The sequence below is a fragment of the Pseudophryne corroboree genome, chromosome 6 (assembly GCF_028390025.1).
Source record: "Pseudophryne corroboree isolate aPseCor3 chromosome 6, aPseCor3.hap2, whole genome shotgun sequence".
NCBI classification, from domain to species: domain Eukaryota; kingdom Metazoa; phylum Chordata; class Amphibia; order Anura; family Myobatrachidae; genus Pseudophryne; species Pseudophryne corroboree.
This window is the reverse complement of record NC_086449.1, coordinates 437718831-437740389: the sequence shown is the minus strand read 5'-3', so window position 1 is coordinate 437740389 and position 21559 is coordinate 437718831. Positions and strand designations below refer to the sequence as shown.

Sequence of the window (21559 nt, the reverse complement as noted above, 5' to 3'; positions counted from 1 at the left end):
GGATCTGCTAGACAAATGGTCCGGGTCGCATCTTCAGATGCATCAGCGGATAATCTTGTCACCAAGGACAAGGGTGTCTCTCCTGTGGTGGTTGCAGAGTGCTCATCTTCTAGAGGGCCGCAGATTCGGCATTCAGGACTGGGTCCTGGTGACCACGGATGCCAGCCTGAGAGGCTGGGGAGCAGTCACACAGGGAAGAAATTTCCAGGGCTTGTGGTCAAGCCTGGAGACATCACTTCACATAAATATCCTGGAGCTAAGAGCCATCTACAATGCTCTAAGCCTAGCAAGACCTCTGCTTCAAGGTCAGCCGGTGCTGATCCAGTCAGACAACATCACGGCAGTCGCCCACGTAAACAGACAGGGCGGCACAAGAAGCAGGAGGGCAATGGCAGAAGTTGCAAGGATTCTTCGCTGGGCGGAAAATCATGTGATAGCACTGTCAGCAGTGTTCATTCCGGGAGTGGACAACTGGGAAGCAGACTTCCTCAGCAGACACGACTTCCACCCGGGAGAGTGGGGACTTCACCCAGAAGTCTTCCACATGATTGTGAACCGTTGGGAAAAACCAAAAGGTGGACATGATGGCGTCCCGCCTCAACAAAAAACTAGACAGGTATTGCGCCAGGTCAAGGGACCCTCAGGCAATAGCTGTGGACGCTCTGGTAACACCGTGGGTGTACCAGTCAGTGTATGTGTTCCCTCCTCTGCCTCTCATACCCAAGGTACTGAGAATCATAAGAAGGAGAGGAGTAAGGACTATACTCGTGGCTCCGGATTGGCCAAGAAGGACTTGGTACCCGGAACTTCAAGAGATACTCACAGAGGACCCGTGGCCTCTACCTCTAAGAAGGGACCTGCTCCAGCAGGGACCCTGTCTGTTCCAAGACTTACCGCGGCTGCGTTTTTCGGCATGGCGGTTGAACGCCGGATCCTGAAGGAAAAAGGCATTCCGGATGAAGTCATCCCTACCCTGATCAAAGCCAGGAAGGATGTAACCGTACAGCATTATCACAGTATTTGGCGTAAATATGTTGCGTGGTGCGAGGCCAGGAAGGCCCCTACAGAGGAATTTCAACTGGGTCGTTTCCTGCATTTCCTGCAAACAGGACTGTCTATGGGCCTAAAATTAGGGTCCATTAAGGTTCAAATTTCGTCCCTGTCGATTTTCTTCCAGAAAGAACTGGCTTCAGTTCCTGAAGTTCAGACGTTTGTCAAGGGGGTACTGCATATACAGCCTCCTTTTGTGCCTCCAGTGGCACCTTGGGATCTCAATGTAGTTTTGGGGTTCCTAAAATCACATTGGTTTGAACCACTCACCACTGTGGACTTAAAATATCTCACATGGAAAGTGGTAATGCTGTTGGCCCTGGCTTCAGCCAGGCGTGTCTCAGAATTGGCGGCTTTATCCTATAAAAGCCCTTACCTAATTTTTCATACGGACAGGGCAGAATTGAGGACTCGTCCTCAATTTCTCCCTAAGGTGGTTTCAGCGTTTCACTTGAACCAGCCTATTGTGGTACCTGCGGCTACTAGGGACTTGGAGGACTCCAAGTTGCTGGACGTAGTCAGGGCCCTGAAAATATATGTTTCCAGGACGGCTGGAGTCAGAAAATCTGACTCGCTGTTTATCCTGTATGCACCCAACAAGCTGGGTGCTCCTGCTTCTAAGCAGACTATTGCTCGTTGGATTTGTAGTACAATTCAGCTTGCACATTCTGTGGCAGGCCTGCCACAGCCAAAATCTGTAAAAGCCCATTCCACAAGGAAGGTGGGCTCATCTTGGGCGGCTGCCGAGGGGTCTCGGCTTTACAACTTTGCCGAGCAGCTACTTGGTCAGGGGCAAACACGTTTGCTAAATTCTACAAATTTGATACCCTGGCTGAGGAGGACCTGGAGTTCTCTCATTCGGTGCTGCAGAGTCATCCGCACTCTCCCGCCCGTTTGGGAGCTTTGGTATAATCCCCATGGTCCTTACGGAGTTCCCAGCATCCACTAGGACGTCAGAGAAAATAAGAATTTACTTACCGATAATTCTATTTCTCGTAGTCCGTAGTGGATGCTGGGCGCCCATCCCAAGTGCGGATTGTCTGCAATACTTGTGCATAGTTATTGTTACAAAAATCGGGTTATTATTGTTGTGAGCCATCTTTTCAGAGGCTCCTCTGTTATCATGCTGTTAACTGGGTACAGATCACAGGTTGTACGGTGTGATTGGTGTGGCTGGTATGAGTCTTACCCGGGATTCAAAATCCTTCCTTATTGTGTACGCTCGTCCGGGCACAGTATCCTAACTGAGGCTTGGAGGAGGGTCATAGGGGGAGGAGCCAGTGCACACCAGGTAGTCCTAAAGCTTTACTTTTGTGCCCAGTCTCCTGCGGAGCCGCTTATTCCCCATGGTCCTTACGGAGTTCCCAGCATCCACTACGGACTACGAGAAATAGAATTATCGGTAAGTAAATTCTTATTTTAACTCATTAACTTGATCAGAACTGGTTATACATTTGAATTAGTATATGAGCAAGGGCATAGAGCAAAAACGCGGACACACGCTGCCCACACACGTGTTCCGCCGTTACTCTGACAGCTTCGACTGGATCACTGCCATGTAAGAAATAATTAATAATTCCTTCGGCAGGTTAAACTTCCTTAACTGTCACAAGAAATAAAGCCTTAGCTGTGCTTTTTTAACAATTGTGTCTTTGTTGGGTACCCCTTTTCTGGTCCCTGGAGATCACAGACCCCAAAAACTTGAAGGAATCCACCACATACACTACACAATCATTCATAGTGATCGGGGGCACCAGCAAGGTATGCCTCCTAGAATCCACTGTAATTTCCACCGTTTTCGATGGGTTCAGCTCTAAATTGTTCTGGCTGCACCACCCGCCAATCCCTCAATCTCGCTTCTATATGCGGACTCCTCACCATCTCTGATGAGACCGATGACTGTAGTATAGTCCGCAATTTTCAGGATCTTAACAGATTGGTCCCTTGAGATGCGGTCACTTTGTGTAGAGCAAAAAAAAGCAAGGGGGAAAGAGCACATCCTTGAGGGACCCCTATACTTGTAGTCCAAACCCCAGATATAAACTTCCCTAGTCTCACCTTCTGGCTCCTGTCCACCAAAAAATTGCAATCCAATGACAAGTTGCAATCAAAACCCCTAAACTAACTCATTTAGGAAATAATTGGTTAGTTTAGGGGTTCCAATGGCAAATTGCCATTGGATTAATGAATACAGAGGGCAAATTTCAGTTACATCTTATGAGGCTCTCTTACCCGATTTGTGGCTTTGTGCTACTCACTGTCTGCTGGGGTATTATTCATGTAAGGTGGTGGCTGTGGTGGAGTCATGCACTGCAGTTCTAACAGTTCTAAGCAACATCTGCCCCTGCACATGTGTGCTATAAAAAATGTCCAGACCTACAAGACCATTTAGATAATTGTCTAGTCTACCTGCAGGTAGCTGCTGCTGATCTTTTACTGTATATACTAATATTTGCTTTTGTTTTCCTGTTAATTTTCCTGGATTTTCCCTATTCTAATTATTTTAATTGTGTGCCAGACCACAATTCTGTTTGGCCTTTGGCTGCTTGTGAGTCTAAATAAACAGTGCCTCTTCTACATTTATTGACCTCACCCTTTAACAGTCCTCTGCATTACAGCTATTGGCACTTTTGCCTGACCCTTTTGTGATTGCATTACCCACACTTTTTATCAGTACACATGTAACTGTCCTTGACAACCTTAAACCTAAGCATATAGATGCATATACAGTAAACTAAGTGATCTCTCTCTAGCATCCATAAGTGATATTGGGGAGACTTAGTACGATGGGTATAGACGAGGTCCAAAGGAGCCGGTGCACTTTAAATTTCTTCAACTGGGTGTGCTGGCTCCTCCCCTCTATGCCCCCTCCCACAGGCAGTTTAGAAAAATGTGCCCTCAGGTGAGGATGCACACTCTGGGAGCTCCAGGGAGTTTTCTTCAGTTTCTTTTAAAACTTTTATTATTTCTCTTACGTCCTAGTGGATACTGGGGATCTGTACTTTAGTACCGTGAGGTATAGATTGGGTCCACTGGAGCCTGGCAGTTTAAAACCTTTAGTGTGTTTATGTGTGTGCTGGCTCCTCCCCTCTATGTCCCTCCTACCAGACTCAACTTAGAAAAATGTGCCAAAGGAGCCAGGTGCATCTCTCTGGCGCTCCAGAGAGTTTCCTTTATTTTTTATTTTAGTTATTTATTTTCAGATAGTACTGGTTGGCAACCAGTCTACCTGCTTCATGGGACTTAGAGAGGGAACTGAACCAACCTCCTGAGGGTTAATGGTTCGTAATCCCAGCTGACAGGACACTGAGCTCCTGAGGTGCTGTTTCACACACCATACTGTGTGTGCCCACACCAGCAGCTAGCAGATGCCATAGATCGTCAGGTGCGGTGAGTGTTAACACCGGGGTCCCGGTTAGCGGGTCCCCAGTGCGGTTTGGCAGCATGTCACGCGGCAGTCACGGGCCATGAGCTGCGGTGCCTGCCGCGGACTATACTGGTTCGGGCTTCTGCTCCTCAGTGCTCACTGTCATTAGGCTTTGTGTGTACTGTATATTTTAACTCAGCCAGTATAAGCATTTTACTGGGACCGCGTGCCATTACAGGGGTGGGGCTTACCGGAGAGCGGGACCAGAGGCGGAAAGGCGCCATTTCCTGCTGCTGCGGATCATCAAGGCTGCATGCATGCTGCTCCTCCATGGACCCACTGTGTTGCAGACTCTGTACTGGTACCAGGGGGTCATAACGGGGCGAGCACATCATCAGTATAAGGTGATACACATATTTTCACACACTGCGCTGCTGTATTCTGTGTGCTGGTCTCTGTTTCTCTGTGTCACTCCAGGGGCTCTCTAGGGTCTGTGTGGAGGTGTTTTTCAGTGAGTTGCGCTGTAATACAGTTTTGTACAATATGTCTATTGACATGGTTATGTGTGCTGCTTGTAACTCTACCCCTTCTTCTACGGGGTCCCTCATGTGTGAACAGTGCTCCTTATCGCCACAGGAACACAGTTCACAGGCACATGGCTGGCGAGATACTTTTAGCATGATTCACAATGTGAATTCAGAATTATCTGCAGCTAAGAAGGAGAGAATTGTTAAAACAGTCTATTGATTGTATGACCAAAGCAGCAGATACCAGAAAGGCTTCTCAGCCCCCTCTGTTGGTTTCACATAAACGCTCACTGCCACAGGTGCTCCAGTCTAATTCTGGATGGTGATGATGATGATATAGAGGAGGACAGATCTGTCCCCCAGGGTGGATGCCCTCATTTATTCTGTAAGAGAGATTATTCACATACCAGATCAGGAAGCAGAACCAGATGAGGAGTTGTACTTTAATGTTAGACCCAAGACCTCAGCCACATTTTCCGTGTCTAAGGAATTAAACTCACCGGCCAGGGAGGCATGGGTAAACCCTGACAAGAAATTTAGAACTCCTCAGTGGTTTTTATCTACTTTTCCCTTCCCAGCTGAGGACAGGAAGGTATGGGAAAAAACCCCATCAGTCAATACGTCCGTGTCCTAAGAAATTGGTACTGCCGATACCAGAGGCTATATCCCTTAAAGACCTTGCTGACTGTAAAATTGAGACCACTCTCAAGGCAATATATACAGCGAGCGTAGCACAGCGCCCCACGATAGTTTGTGGTTGGATTTCTAGGGCAGTAGTCAAGTGGTCCGATAATATTATTAATAGATCACTCTGGTTGAGGTCATTACTCTGCTGTAACACATACAGGATGCTGCAAATTTTATTAGCGAGGCTATAAAGGAATTGTGTAAGATAAATGGCCGAACTACTGCTATAGCAGTTTCAGCACGCAGAGCTCTGTGGTTACGTGAATGGTCAGCGGACGCTGTTTCCAAAAGAAGTGTAGAAAATCTTCCCTTTACAGGTGATGCCTAGTTTGGGGACGAATTAAATGGATCTCCCAGGCAACGGCGGGTAAGTCTACCTATCTGCCGTCGGCTGCGCCACCTGCTAGACGTTCTTACACAGGGCCCTCCTTGCAGCCCTTTCGTGTGGCAAGGTTCAAAGGCAGGGGCCGAGCGGTCTCCACCACTCCCAGAGGATCTCGTGGTAAATCCCGTAAACCTGCAACTGCTGCGTCCCTGGACCAGACCACCGGATCCCCTGCCGCTAAGCCTTCTGCGTGATGGTTGGCCCCAGCAGCACGCCAACTTTCAGGTAGGTGCTCTCCTTCAACACTTTGCCCACATGTGAGGGATGAGGGACCTCATTTCCCAGGGATACCGGCTGAAATTTCAAGCACTTCCTCCTCATAGATTTTTCAAATCGGGCTTACCAGTTTTACCCGCAGCAAAAGGTACCTTGCAAGAGGCTATTCAAAAAATTTTGCGGATAGGGGTGGTGGTTCCAGTATCTCCTCCGTTACACAACAGGGGTTTTTACTCCAATCTTTTTGTCGTTCCAAAACCAGACGGTTAGGTGTGACCCATCTTGAAACTGAAGTTTCTAAACCAGTATCTGCGGGTGTTCAAATTCAAGGTGAAATCCCTGTGGGCAGTGGTGTCCGGTCTGGAGGAGGGGGAATTCCTGATATCTCTGGATGTCAAGGATGCTTACCTACACATTCCCATGTGGCCCCCTCATCAGGCATACCTCAGGTTCACCATGTTGAACAAACATTTGCAGTTTCAGGCCTTGCCCTTCGGCCTATCCACAGCTGCGAGGGTCTTCACCAAGGTCATGGCAGAGATGGTGTTGCAACTGCGCATGATGGGAGTCAACATAATCCCCTACTTGGATGATCTCCTGATAAAGGCTATGTCCAGAGAGCAACTACTGCACAGTATCGATCTGACGACTCATCTACTTACGGATCATAGGTGGATCCTAAATTTTCAGAAATCTCACCTGGAACCGACCCAACATCTTCAGTTCCTGGGAATGATACTGGATACAGTGTCTCAAAAGGTGTTCCTTCCAATGGACAAGGACTTGGCTATCCAGGCTATGGTCTGCTCAGTGCTCCATCCTCGCAAGGTGTCCATACATCTTTGCATCCACTTGCTGGGCCATGGACGTACTAGTTTTGTGTACCTGTTCCCTCCTCTACTGTTTGGCACTCCAGTTGTTGTTGAACTACACATCCCAGCGTGCTCTGCTACAGTTTTGCTATTTGGCCGTACTAAAACTGTAGCAGGGCATGCTGGGATGTGTAGTTCAACAACAGCTGGAGTGCCAAAGGTTCCCCATCACTGTTCTAGAATGTGCTAGATAATTGGTAAGTAGAATCTAATTGGTTGCTACGGGTAACATCTCCACTTCTAAAAACACACACGTTAGTTCATATTACTTTTATTGTTCATGGCTGGTACCACTCAGATACAATGTGCTAAGTCAAGGCCTCTTCTTACATAAAGATTTGACCATCCAACTTTAAAACATTCGGCGTAATGCAATGCGGGATGTCGGCCGAAGATGGACTTTTTTTTAATGCGGCAGTTATTTACAAGGCAATAACATGCCTTGTAAATGACTGCTACTTTTTTAAAAAATAACGTTCATTTTCTGCTGGCATCACCAGCAAACTGGGACGCTATTACATCCCGCTGCATGATGGGACCACGATCTTCCCAGCATAAGGGTTGTCATAGTGGGTTATACACAGTGGTGCAAGTAGACATTTTTTATTAGTGGTACGGATAGTAAAAATTGGCTGGTCACTTGTCATGAGGGGCTTGGTCACACAAAACTAGGGGAGTGACTACATGACAATAGGGCATGGCTACATTATGCCAAACACTGTAATGCCTATTACACATTATACCACACACTGTAATGCTTATTACACATTATGCCACACACCGTAATGCCTCCTTTTTACAGGCGATAGTCCTGAACACACCCACTGTTTTAAAAGATACTACAGATTTTTTGACAAAACTCAGGAATTTTGGTAACCCTCCATCTGGTTGTCTTTTAGTGACATGTGATATAGTCAGCTTGTATACAAATATAGGACATGAAGAAGGAATTGAGGCAATCAAAAAATCTATCACAGATAGTCCACACTATCATTGTCCGACTGTAGAATTTTTGTTGTTGTTGATTAGCATTATCCTGCATAAAAATTATTTCTTATTCGAAAATTCGTTCTATCTTCAACCGCGATGGGGTCAAATATGGCCCCAGTGTACACTAATTTATTCATGCATGAATATGAAAAAACTAATATCTTGAATAATGCTAGCTATTCATCTATTCATCTAATATAGCATTTTACACTCGTTTTATAGATGATATTTTTATAATTTGGACAGGTGATGGAGATAGCCTCAATGATTTTATGACATCATTAAACAGTCTTACAAGCACCATTAGATTAACCTTTGTTAGTAGTCCTCTAAAGATTGATTTTTTGGATGTGTCTCTTTCAATTACTAAAGGTATTTTTAAAACATCTATATACAAAAAAAAACACGGATAGGAATACAGTGTTGTTGGCTGAAAGCTTTCATCTTAAACCTCTGAAGTGGGGTTTACCCTTTTCCCAATTGTTACGGGTGGTCAGAATGACCTCAAATGCCTCTTATTTGAAAGACGCTCTTAAAAAAATGGGAGACAACTTTATCCAACGAGGTAATGACAGATGTGAGATGGATGAAGCAATTCAGAAATGCCTGACACTGGATCGTGAGACTACACTGCTTAGTGATAACAAGGATAAGGACATGAATAGGCTTATTTTTCCAAGTACTTTCTCCATTTCCTCAAGGTTCATGGGAGACTCTGTTTTGAAACATTGGCACATACTGGAATCTGACCCAATTATGGGCAGATTTTGTCAAAATAAACCTTTATTTGCCTACAAGAGGAGCAGCAACTTGAATGATCAATTGACATTTTCTGATATTAGTCCAACAAGTAATAAAAGCAATTGGCTGTCACTTAAAAATGGGGTATATCAGTGTGGTGGATGTGTGACCTGTCATTATTTAATCATTGGTGAAGCCTTTGTACATCCAAAAACGGGAATAAGACACTCATTGAGACAACATATGACATGTGAAAGCAAATATGCAGTTTCTCTTATTGTTTGCCCATGCCAATTGATATATATCGGTAAGACAATTAGGATGTTAAAGGAAAGGATTAAAATGCATCGTTCTTTGATCAAAAAAGCTGTGACCAAAATTGACCAGAGCACACCACCAGTAGCAAAACATTTTTCTAAAACAGGACATACCTTGAGGGATTTTAAATTTATGCCCCTGAATCAGATTAAACCTTTACGGAGGGGAGAAGATCGTCATAAGTTATTACTACAACGCGAATGTGAACTGATATATACATTTGACTCAGTTTTTCCTGGAGGGTTAAATGAAGAATTGAACTTGAATGTTTTTCTCTGACGTCCTAAGTGGATGCTGGGGACTCCGTCAGGACCATGGGGAATAGCGGCTCCGCAGGAGACAGGGCACAAAAGTAAAAGCTTTAGGATCAGGTGGTGTGCACTGGCTCCTCCCCCTATGACCCTCCTCCAAGCCTCAGTTAGGTTTTTGTGCCCGGCCGAGAAGGGTGCAATCTAGGTGGCTCTCCTAAAGAGCTGCTTAGAGTAAAAGTTTTCTTAGGTTTTTTATTTTCAGTGAGTCCTGCTGGCAACAGGCTCACTGCATCGAGGGACTTAGGGGAGAAGAAGTGAACTCACCTGCGTGCAGGATGGATTGGCTTCTTAGGCTACTGGACACTAGCTCCAGAGGGACGATCACAGGTACAGCCTGGATGGGTCACCGGAGCCGCGCCGCCGACACCCTTGCAGATGCTGAAGAGAGAAGAGGTCCAGAAATCGGCGGCTGAAGACTTCCCAGTCTTCTTAAGGTAGCGCACAGCACTGCAGCTGTGCGCCATTGCTCTCAGCACACTTCACACCAACGGTCACTGAGGGTGCAGGGCGCTTGGGGGGGCGCCCTGGGCAGCAATGAAAGTACCTATGCTGGCTAAAAATACATCACATATAGCCCCTGGGGCTATATGGATGTATTTAACCCCTGCCAGGTTGTCAGAAAAACGGGAGAAGAAGCCCGTCGAAAAGGGGGCGGGGCCTATTCTCCTCAGCACACAGCGCCATTTTCCCTCACAGAACTGCTGGTGGGAAGGCTCCCAGGCTCTCCCCTGCACTGCACTACAGAAACAGGGTTAAAACAGAGAGGGGGGGCATTTTTGTGGCGATATTATTACATATTAAGATGCTATAAGGGAAAACACTTATATAAGGTTGTCCCTGTAAAATTATAGCGTTTTGGTGTGTGCTGGCAAACTCTCCCTCTGTCTCCCCAAAGGGCTAGTGGGGTCCTGTCCTCTATCAGAGCATTCCCTGTGTGTGTGCTGTGTGTCGGTACGTGTGTGTCGACATGTATGAGGACGATGTTGGTGAGGAGGCGGAGCAATTGCCTGTAATGGTGATGTCACTCTCTAGGGAGTCGACACCGGAATGGATGGCTTATTTAGGGAATTACGTGATAATGTCAACAAGCTGCAAGGTCGGTTGACGACATGAGACGGCCGGCAAACCAATTAGTACCTGTCCAGGCGTCTCAAACACCGTCAGGGGCTTTAAAACGCCCATTACCTCAGTCGGTCGACACAGACACGGACACTGACTCCAGTGTCGACGGTGAAGAAACAAACGTATTTTCCATTAGGGCCACACATGTTAAGGGCAATGAAGGAGGTGTTACATATTTCTGATACTACAAGTACCACAAAAAAGGGTATTATGTGGGGTGTGAAAAAACTGCCTGTAGTTTTTCCTGAATCAGATAAATTAAATGAAGTGTGTGATGATGCGTGGGTTTTCCCCGATAGAAAATTAAAGACGCTCACACGCTTATCAAAACAAGTGGCGTTACCGTCTCCAGATACGGCCGCCCTCAAGGAGCCAGCTAATAGGAGGCTGGAAAATATCCTAAAAAGTATATACACACATACTGGTGTTATACTGCGACCAGCGATCGCCTCAGCCTGGATGTGCAGCGCTGGGGTGGCTTGGTCGGATTCCCTGACTGAAAATATTGATACCCTTGACAGGGACAGTATTTTATTGACTATAGAGCATTTAAAGGATGCATTTCTATATATACGAGATGCACAGAGGGATATTTGCACTCTGGCATCAAGAGTAAGTGCGATGTCCATGTCTGCCAGAAGATGTTTATGGACACGACAGTGGTCAGGTGATGCAGATTCCAAACGGCACATGGAAGTATTGCCGTATAAAGGGGAGGAGTTATTTGGGGTCGGTCCATCGGACCTGGTGGCCACGGCAACAGCTGGAAAATCCACTTTTTTACCCCAAGTCACATCTCAGCAGAAAAAGACACCGTCTTTTCAGCCTCAGTCCTTTCGTCCCCATAAGGGCAAGCGGGCAAAAGGCCAGTCATATCTGCCCAGGGGTAGAGGAACGGAAGAAGACTGCAGCAGGCAGCCCCTTCCCAGGAACAGAAGCCCTCCACCGCTTCTGCCAAGTCCTCAGCATGACGCTGGGGCCGTACAAGCGGACTCGGGTGCGGTGGGGGGGGGTCGTCTCAAGAGTTTCAGCGCGCAGTGGGCTCACTCGCAAGTGGACCCCTGGATCCTACAAGTAGTATCCCAGGGGTACAGATTGGAAATTCGAGACGTCTCCCCCTCGCAGGTTCCTGAAATCTGCTTTACCAACGTCTCCCTCCGACAGGGAGGCATTATTGGAAACAATTCACAAGCTGTATTCCCAGCAGGTGATAATCAAAGTACCCCTCCTACAACAAGGAAAGGGGTATTATTCCACACTATTTGTGGTACTGAAGCCAGACGGCTCGGTGAGATCTATTCTAAATCTGAAATCTTTGAACACTTACATACAAAGGTTCAAATCAAGATGGAGTCACTCAGAGCAGTGATAGCGAACCAGGAAGAAGGGGACTATATGGTGTCCCTGGACATAAAGGATGCTTACCTCCATGTCCCAAATTGCCCTTCTCACCAAGGGTACCTCAGGTTCGTGGTACAGAACTGTCACTATCAGTTTCAGACGCTGCCGTTTGGATTGTCCACGGCACCCCGGGTCTTTACCAAGGTAATGGCCGAAATGATGATTCTTCTTCAAAGAAAAGGCATCTTAATTATCCCTTTCTTGGACGATCTCCTGATAAGGGCAAGGTCCAGAGAACAGTTGGAGGTCGGAGTAGCACTATCTCAAGTAGTTCTACGACAGCACGGGTGGATTCTAAATATTCCAAAATCGCAGCTGATTCCGACGACACGTCTGCTGTTACTAGGGATGATTCTGGACACAGTCCAGAAAAAGGTGTTTCTCCCGGAGGAGAAAGCCTGGGAGTTATCCGAGCTAGTTAGGAACCTCCTAGAACCAGGCCAAGTGTCAGTGCATCAATGCACAAGAGTCCTGGGAAAAATGGTGTCTTCTTACGAAGCGATTCCATTCGGCAGATTTCACGAAAGAATTTTTCAGTGGGATCTGCTGGACGAATGGTCCGGATCGCATCTTCAGATGCATCAGCGGATAATCCTGTCTCCAAGGACAAGGGTGTCTCTTCTGTGGTGGCTGCAGAGTGCTCATCTACTAGAGGGCAGCAGATTCGGCATTCAGGACTGGGTCCTGGTGACCACGGATGCCAGCCTGAGAGGCTGGGGAGCAGTCACACAGGGAAGAAATTTCCAAGGAGTGTGGTCAAGTCTGGAGACTTCTCTCCACATAAATATACTGGAGCTAAGGGCAATTTACAATGCTCTGAGCCTAGGAAGACCTCTGCTTCAAAGTCAACCGGTGCTGATCCAGTCGGACAACATCACGGCAGTCGCCCACGTAAACAGACAGGGCGGCACAAGAAGCAGGAGGGCAATGGCGATTCTTCGCTGGGCGAAAAATCATGTGATAACACTGTTAGCGGTGTTCATTCCGGGAGTGGACAACTGGGAAGCAGACTTCCTCAGCAGGCACGACCTCCACCCGGGAGAGTGGAGACTTCATCTGGAAGTCTTCCACATGATTGTGAACCGTTGGGAAAGACCAAAGGTGGACATGATGGCGTCCCGTCTGAACAAAAAACTGGACAGGTATTGCGCCAGGTCAAGAGACCCTCAGGCAATAGCTGGGACGCTCTGGTAACACCGTGGGTGTACCAGTCGGTGTATGTGTTCCCTCCTCTGCCTCTCATACCCAATGGTACTGAGAATTATAAGAAGGAGAGGAGTAAGAACTATACTCGTGGCTCCGGATTGGCCAAGAAGGACTTGGTACCCGGAACTTCAAGAGATACTAAGAAGGGACTTGCTTCACCAAGGATCATGTCTGTTCCAAGACTTACCGCGGCTGCGTTTGACGGCATGGCGGTTGAACGCCGGATCCTAAGGGAAAAAGGCATTCCGGAAGAGGTCATCCCTACCCTGGTCAGAGCCAGGAAGGAGGTGACCACACAACATTATCACCGCATTTGGCGAAAATATGTTGCATGGTGTGAGGCCAGGAAGGCCCCCACAGAGGAATTTCAACTCGGTCGATTCCTACATTTCCTGCAAACAGGAGTGTCTATGTGCCTCAAATTGGGGTCCATTAAGGTTCAAATTTCGGCCCTGTCGATTTTCTTCCAGAAAGAATTGGCTTCAGTTCCTGAAGTCCAGAAGTTTGTCAAGGGAGTACTGCATATACAACCCCCTTTTGTGCCTCCAGTGGCACTGTGGGATCTCAACGTAGTTCTGGGATTCCTCAAATCACATTGGTTTAAACCGCTCAAATCTGTGGATTTGAAATATCTCACATGGAAAGTGACCATGCTGTTGGCCCTGGCCTCGGCCAGGCGAGTGTCAGAATTGGCGGCTTTGTCTCACAAAAGCCCATATCTGATTGTCCATTCGGACAGGGCAGAGCTGCGGACTCGACCCCAGTTTCTCCCTAAGGTGGTGTCAGCGTTTCACCTGAACCAGCTTATTGTGGTACCTGCGGATACTAGGGACTTGGAGGACTCCAAGTTGCTAGATGTTGTCAGGGCCCTGAAAATATATGTTTCCAGGACGGCTGGAGTCGGGAAAACTGACTTGCTGTTATCCTGTATGCACCCAACAAACGGGGTGCTCTTGCTTCTAAGCAGACGATTGCTAGTTGGATGTGTAGTACAATTCAGCTTGCACATTCTGTGGCAGGCCTGCCACAGCCAAAATATGTAAATGCCCATTCCACAAGGAAGGTGGGCTCATCTTGGGCGGCTGCCCGAGGGGTCTCGGCTTTACAACTTTGCCGAGCTGCTACTTGGTCAGGGGCACACCCTGGCTGAGGAGGACCTGGAGTTCTCTCACTCGGTGCTGCAGAGTCATCCGCACTCTCCCGCCTGTTTGGGAGCTTTGGTATAATCCCCATGGTCCTGACGGAGTCCCCAGCATCCACTTAGGACGTCAGAGAAAATAAGAATTTACTTACCGATAATTCTATTTCTCGTAGTCCGTAGTGGATGCTGGGCGCCCATCCCAAGTGCGGATTGTCTGCAATACTTGTACATAGTTATTGTTACAAAAATCGGGTTATTATTGTTGTGAGCCATCTTTTCAGAGGCTCCGCTGTTATCATGCTGTTAACTGGGTTCAGATCACAGGTTGTACAGTGTGATTGGTGTGGCTGGTATGAGTCTTACCCGGGATTCAAAATCCTTCCTTATTGTGTACGCTCGTCCGGGCACAGTATCCTAACTGAGGCTTGGAGGAGGGTCATAGGGGGAGGAGCCAGTGCACACCACCTGATCCTAAAGCTTTTACTTTTGTGCCCTGTCTCCTGCGGAGCCGCTATTCCCCATGGTCCTGACGGAGTCCCCAGCATCCACTACGGACTACGAGAAATAGAATTATCGGTAAGTAAATTCTTATTTTTTTTGTAATAGTTAGCCTAACAGGCAATAGACACATGATATATATTCATTCTGATGCATTGATGGACAACAGTCTAATTACATCTGACAGGAGGAGGGTTATATATGATAGTGTAACAAATATAATAAGAGGCTTTTGTCTTTTTATGATCATTTTCTTAAATCTTTTTTCATATTTGATACATGATGTATTATGTTAGCCATGAGGCGCCTGTCAGGCTCCTACGATATCTTTCACTTGGTAGCCTCACTTTAACCCCTATAAGTCAGGACCCCCCTACTAGTTACTGACATGGTAGGAATAATACATATGCGGTAGAGAAAATGGATTGTTACATATTGGAGTATAATTTGGAACCATATCGTGGAACCAACTCCCTGTTTTTTGTAAACATTAAATTGAATTCCTTTTTGACCTTTTAGATTGAATAAATAGGTGGTTTAATGTGTACAGGGCTTTAAGAGTCAAGGTGTTGTTGTGCCTTTAAGGGGCGGGTGTCTCACCTATTATTGTACTCTGTATCCCGGAACACAAATATCACCATTTAAAGTATAGTGCACGGACCACTCAGCTGCCGCACATACCGGAACCGGAAGTGCGTTCCAGCGGCAGCTGATTTGCGTTCCACGCTCTACCGCATTAGCATTACACGGACCGCTGAGCCGCCATGCTGACCAGAACCGTAAGTGCGTTCCAGCGGCGGCCGGCGTGCGTTTCACCTTCACAATCAGCGGTGCATTTGTAAGGGTGATGTGACGAGGAGGGTGAGCGAGGCAATACAGGTGTAGATGATCTTGGAAGTGATGACAGGCACCCTGGCTACTTATAGGAGCAGTTTGAATGTTAGAGATTGTTGAGCCCTTGAGGAAGGTGGTCATGCACCGAAACAGCTGTTGGGCCAGACACTTCACAAGTACCTCCTGAAGTTTGGCATGATAAGTAACATGTTTTAAAGCTTTCATATTTGGATGGAATAATTTCAAACTTGCTGCTCTTAATGAATCTTTTGTGAGAACTTTTGGATACTAAAGCATTTGAAAACTCATGGCATGCTGGTCTCTATGTGGATGGCTACTTGGTGGTGTGCTATACATATGTGGACTATATAATTTATTATGGGACTTCAGCACCTGATATACCTTTAAGTGGAAGTGTGTGCGGTTTTTCTCTTGTCCTTATATATATGTGTGTGTGTAAAAGTTTTAGGCAGGTGTGGATAAAATGCTGCAAAATAAAAATGTTTTCAAAAATAGAAGTGAATGATCAGAAATCTAAATCAAATCAATATTTAGTGTGACCACTCTTTGCCTTCAAAACAGCATCAGTCCTAGATACACGTGCACGCAGTTTTTGAGGAAACTCGGGGAGGTTATTCTAAACATCTTGGAGATCTAACCACAGATCTTTTTGTGCATGTAGGCTTGCTCAAATCCTTCTGACTCTTCATGTAATCACAGGACTTTTTAAGTAATCCTGGTAACATACTTTGCGATATGTTGCTCGTTCAGCCAACGAATGGCATATCGTATAGTGCATCTGTACCTGTGTACAGACGATATGTCATATGTCTGTAAACAATGTATTCACAGACATAACACACAAACCACAACCAGGCACTAAGGAATAGCTAATTACAATTAATATATCACCAATTAGTTACTTTCAAGCTGCAACACAGAGCTACTGACTTGGGGTCTTCAAGTCAGAATAATTAGCACAGGTGGTCCCTGTGCTAATTCCCAAAGCTATTTACCAATTGACTCTCTGCGCTATTTATTATGGTATGGCTGATGTTCAAATGATCAAACTGCAAATTTTACTATATTTCATATGTTTTAATACACATAAAAAATTAGACCGGTCTAAGATATCTTGACAATATAAAACAATAATAATCAGTATTATCAAAATACTATAAAATTAACTCAAGGAGGTGGAGCCAAGCTAATCCGTGCACAGTTCTCAAAACGGACAAATTAATTTAACTATTTCAGTCCGCATAATATACTTGTTAAAATGCACAATAATTTGCTTCTACAACCCATGTAAAGATGTAAGTTCCTTAGATGTTTTTTAAGAAAAAGCAATGTTCCATATTTAACTGCTCGTCAGCAAAGACAGAAATAGAGCATGAAGATGCGCTCCTGGACGGAGCCTTACGTGTAGTATCCGTCCGTGTTGTATATCGCAAAATGAAGCCCCAAAGGTAAGTGTAGTGGTCCCGGTTTCAGGGGATCAAGCGTCTGCAATGACGCCCGCTAATGACGAGGATGTCCAGCCACGGAGAACAACGAGACCGCACCGTTCTAGTGCTGCTTGCAAGCACCCAGGTCCCGGTGTCTCTCCTCTCAATTGCTAACGGGCTAGTGTTAATTGCGATGAACAGCAATACAGATGGGTTCAAAGACAATATATGGGTCCAAAATCCACACTTCTGACACGTTTCGCTCCTTTCACAGAAGCTTTATCCAAGAATAAAAGTTTTATTCTTGGATAAAGCTTCTGTGAAAGGAGTGAAACGCCTCAGAAGTGTGGATTTTGGACCCATATATTGTCTTTGAACCCATCTGTATTGCTGTTCATCGCCATTAACATTAACCCGTTAGCAATTGAGAGGAGAGAGACCGGGACCTGGGTGCTTGCAAGCAGCACTAGAACGGTGCGGTCTCGTTGTTCTCCGTGGCTGGACATCTTCGTCATTAGCGGGCGTCATTGCAGACGCTTGATCCCCTGAAACTGGGACCGCTACACTTACCTTTGGGGCTTCATTTTGCGATATACAACACGGACGGATACTACACGTAAGGCTCCGTCCAGGAGCGCATCTTCATGCTCTATTTCTGTCTTTGCTGACGAGCAGTTAAATATGGAACATTGCTTTTTCTTAAAAAACATCTAAGGAACTTACATCTTTACATGGGTTATAGAAGCAAATTATTGTGCATTTTAACAAGTATATTATGCGGACTGAAATACAGTTAAATTAATTTGTCCGTTTTGAGAACTGTGCACGGATTAGCTTGGCTCCACCTCCTTTAGTTAATTTTATAGTATTTTGATAATACTGATTATTATTGTTTTATATTGTCAAGATATCTTAGACCGGTTTAATTTTTTATGTGTATTAAAACATGAAATATAGAAAAATTTGCAGTTTGATCATTTGAACATCAGCCATACCATAATAAATAGCGCAGAGAGTCAATTGGTAAAGTATTCACAGACATATCAAGTCAGCCCTGCAGTACACCCAATATATCTTGCAGATACATCCATACATCTGGCTGTGTATATGGATGACCTGCCTACCGAGCCATTAAGCAGCCACAGGAACCCGCAACAATGACATGAAATCCGGGCGGTTGTGATGTCTGTCCAGACATATAGAGCGGCTGATTGGTAAAGCTATACACTACTTAGCATTCAGCTGCTCGCCCGGAAAATCCGTGGGCTGCTAAATAAGTTGGCCTGCTGTGTACCCAGAATAAAATCTACAGTAAGCAATCTAATGTTTATTCGGAATCAGTATGATATCCCGGCTGTTGGAATCTTAGTGGTCAGGACACTGACGCTAGGATCCCGACAGCCGGAACACTGGTGGCGAGCGCAGCGCGTCCCCTCGTGGGCTCGCTGCGCTTGCCATGCTTCGGGCCCCGTGGCGACCTTCAGTCGCCACAGGGTTATATTGCCCCACGGGTGGTGGCGTGGACCACCACCAGAGAGGAGATTCTGAACGCCAGTATTTCACTGGGTGTCGAGATTCCGGCGTTGGTTTCCTGACAGCCGGGATCCCGACAGCCGGCAAAATGAATGCCTCCCGTGTATTCAAAGAATGTGTTGTATTTTAAATAATGTATTCTTATTGTTGCTACTGATGAACACATCTGTTGCAGGAATTAAACTATGAAGAGAAGGGAGACATAACTATTGAAGCTAGTAGGAGAAAAGATTTTGACATTAACTTCAATAAAAAACAAACCAAATCGGAAATGATACCTGCGCCACAATATTATATGTATGGTAAATGTGAAAATGATTCTGATGTTAGTTTATCAAAAGAAGACATTGGACATGTCATGGAAATAAAAGCAAATCCGTTTTATTTGCAGTGCAGTAAATTACATGCAACAAAAATGGACATGTTTGAAATTCAGGATAATTGGTCTCAAACTAACAGCAATTTATGTAAAAGTGGAAAATGTGACATGTCTATTGAGTGCACTGTTGCACGAGAATGCAGATGTACAGTATGCTTTGCTGACTGCTATACTAATGCATTGACAAATAATACTGCAAATAAAGACCACCAGGAGGCAGAACAGACCACAACATAAAATATTATAAAGCTAATGTATGGTCAGTGATGCTATAAAGCACATTTACTTATCAAAGGAGATGCACTCCACTTGTTAAAAGTAATGTTATCTTTATGAAGCTGTGTTTTTTAAGGTAGGCTTAGTTAGCTTTGTTGCATGAAACATACTAATTGATTCTGAAATTATCACCAAGACTCAAATGAAATGTTTTTCACCATATTCTGAAAAGAGTAGTGGTAACATCTGGATCAATGAGAATGACTTGCTTATTTAGCAATCCTGATCTTAATGACTAAGGGGGTTATTCAGAGTTGTTAACAAACAAAAAGAAGTAAAACCATGTTGCACTTCAGGTGGGGCAGATATAACGTGCAGAGAGAGTTAGATTTGGGTAGGGTGTGTTCAAACTGAATCTAAATTGCAGTGTAAAAGTTAAGCAGCCAATATTTGCCCTGCACAGAAACTAGCCCACCCAAATCTACATCTCTCTGAACATGTTAAATCTACATCTCTCTGAACACCAACATGGTTTTGCCCAATTGTTAACTTTTTTGGTTTGCTAACATCGCTGAATAGCTCTGCAAAACCAACACTTTGTTCTGATGTCAAATTTGGGAAGCAGTGATGTGACTTGGTGTAGTACAGTTGTTCCCAAACTCAGTCCTCAAGGAGCACTAACAGTTTATGTATTCCAGGTCACCTGTGGATTTAAAAATGTGACAGTTGGTGATACAGTACATAGTGCACCTGCCAGGGGAACCTGGAAAATGTGAACTGTTAATGCTCCTTGAGGACTGAGTTTGGGGCCCATTTGTGTAGTATTTTATTCATATTTGCTTTCAAGTTCTTGTTTACAATGTCCACTTTTAATGTCTTGTTACTCTTGCACCTTTTTATCCTGTAGGCCAATATAATTAACCTTGACCTTAATTTGTGAGAGCCAGCATGAGTCAGGCGAGATAGTCATTAGATTTAAAGTGGTATCTGCAAATCCTGCATTGGGCCCCATGTGTTATTCTACCTAGGATGCTATATTTCTCTCTTGTTAATTTATAGAACACATAGTAAGAAATGAATCAAATATTCATTGTTTGGTATTACCAGTATCATTACAGTTCACAGAAAGTCTGATTTTTTCATGCTGTTTGTTGACTGATAGACAATGTTGAATATAGTTTGAAAATTATACAGGATGATGTTTTTAATTGTTTGAGATGGTTATTGTTTTTAGGATCAACTAATCTCAGTTTGACATTTTAAAGAATGGCTTCAGATACTATCTGTATTATAATAACTAAAGACAAAATTCTACTGAAGAAATGTTCAGCTAATTTTTAGCAATTATTTCATGGTACCCTAGAAATCTGATTTGACGTTTCTCAATGCAGTTTTCTTTAAAATAAAAGCTATATATTTAAAAATTTTAATAGTAGCTATGCTTTATTTTTAAACAGTATTTAATTGTGCCCATACCATATCAGTGACCAGTTTGGGCGACACAATTCACTGATCCAGTATTTCAAATGCTGGCTAAATAATGAAATTGTAAAGTGTTGCATTCCTACCTGGAATTGTGGATTAAAATATAACCACATAGGTGACAATGGCAAACCCTCTATTGACCAATTTATTCTTCAAACCTTATTTTATGAAATCCAGCTGGTAGCTTTTCTTGTGATCTGTATTACAGAGTTTGTAGGTGGTATGTGCATAAAAAGGACCTGCCACGTTGGTTCTTCGCATGTTAGTCACAAATCCATGCCCAGGGACCACCCATAAATTTTTTTTTACTCATAAAAAGGATTGGTTTCTTTTCCTTCTTTCACCTTTTCATTCTATCTTTTTCACCTTAAATCCTGAACCAGTGATGTCAGATTGCAGCATTAGAGACCATCACTAAGAAGATAAATAAGAGCAAAACAAAGTGGCATTGAATGATACAGTAAATACAACAGCCAAATACAGCATAGTATGTCCCTCAATATGCATGGGGATAGGTACAGTAATTAAACTAAATAAAAATACAAAAGATTAGAAAGAAAACAAAACTAAAACGTAGTTCTACAGGTCATCTATAACGTCTCAATGGACGTGGCAAAGTTCTTCAAAAGATGGTGAAATCATTAATAATGGCATTAAAATTGAAAGAAAGAAAAAAACAAAAAAGCAGAACTCCAGTCTTACTGAATAAAAATAGGAAGGCAACAATGTCCTTTACAGATTCGCAGGAAACAGTTTAGCTATAAGGTATCATTTAATCTAAATGGGGGTTACAGGTGGGGGGCCAAAATCATATTTCTGCAGCGGGGTACAC

The 21559-nt window shown here is 44.7% G+C and overlaps 1 protein-coding gene across 3 annotated transcripts in view; it reads left to right on the top strand.

Annotated features, from left to right (window-relative positions):
• Positions 1–21559, top strand: part of REDIC1 (regulator of DNA class I crossover intermediates 1) — a 362880-nt gene that overhangs the window by 305311 nt on the left and 36010 nt on the right. For 2 of the 3 annotated variants that reach the window (XM_063927087.1, XM_063927088.1), the window contains one exon: positions 18823–20666. The exons of the other annotated variant lie outside the window; for it this stretch is intronic. In XM_063927087.1, the coding sequence (XP_063783157.1) occupies positions 18823–19263 (441 nt within the window). In that variant the 3' untranslated portion in view covers positions 19264–20666. Of the gene's footprint in view, positions 1–18822; positions 20667–21559 lie in introns of those variants that run through there. 3 annotated transcript variants of the gene reach the window in all.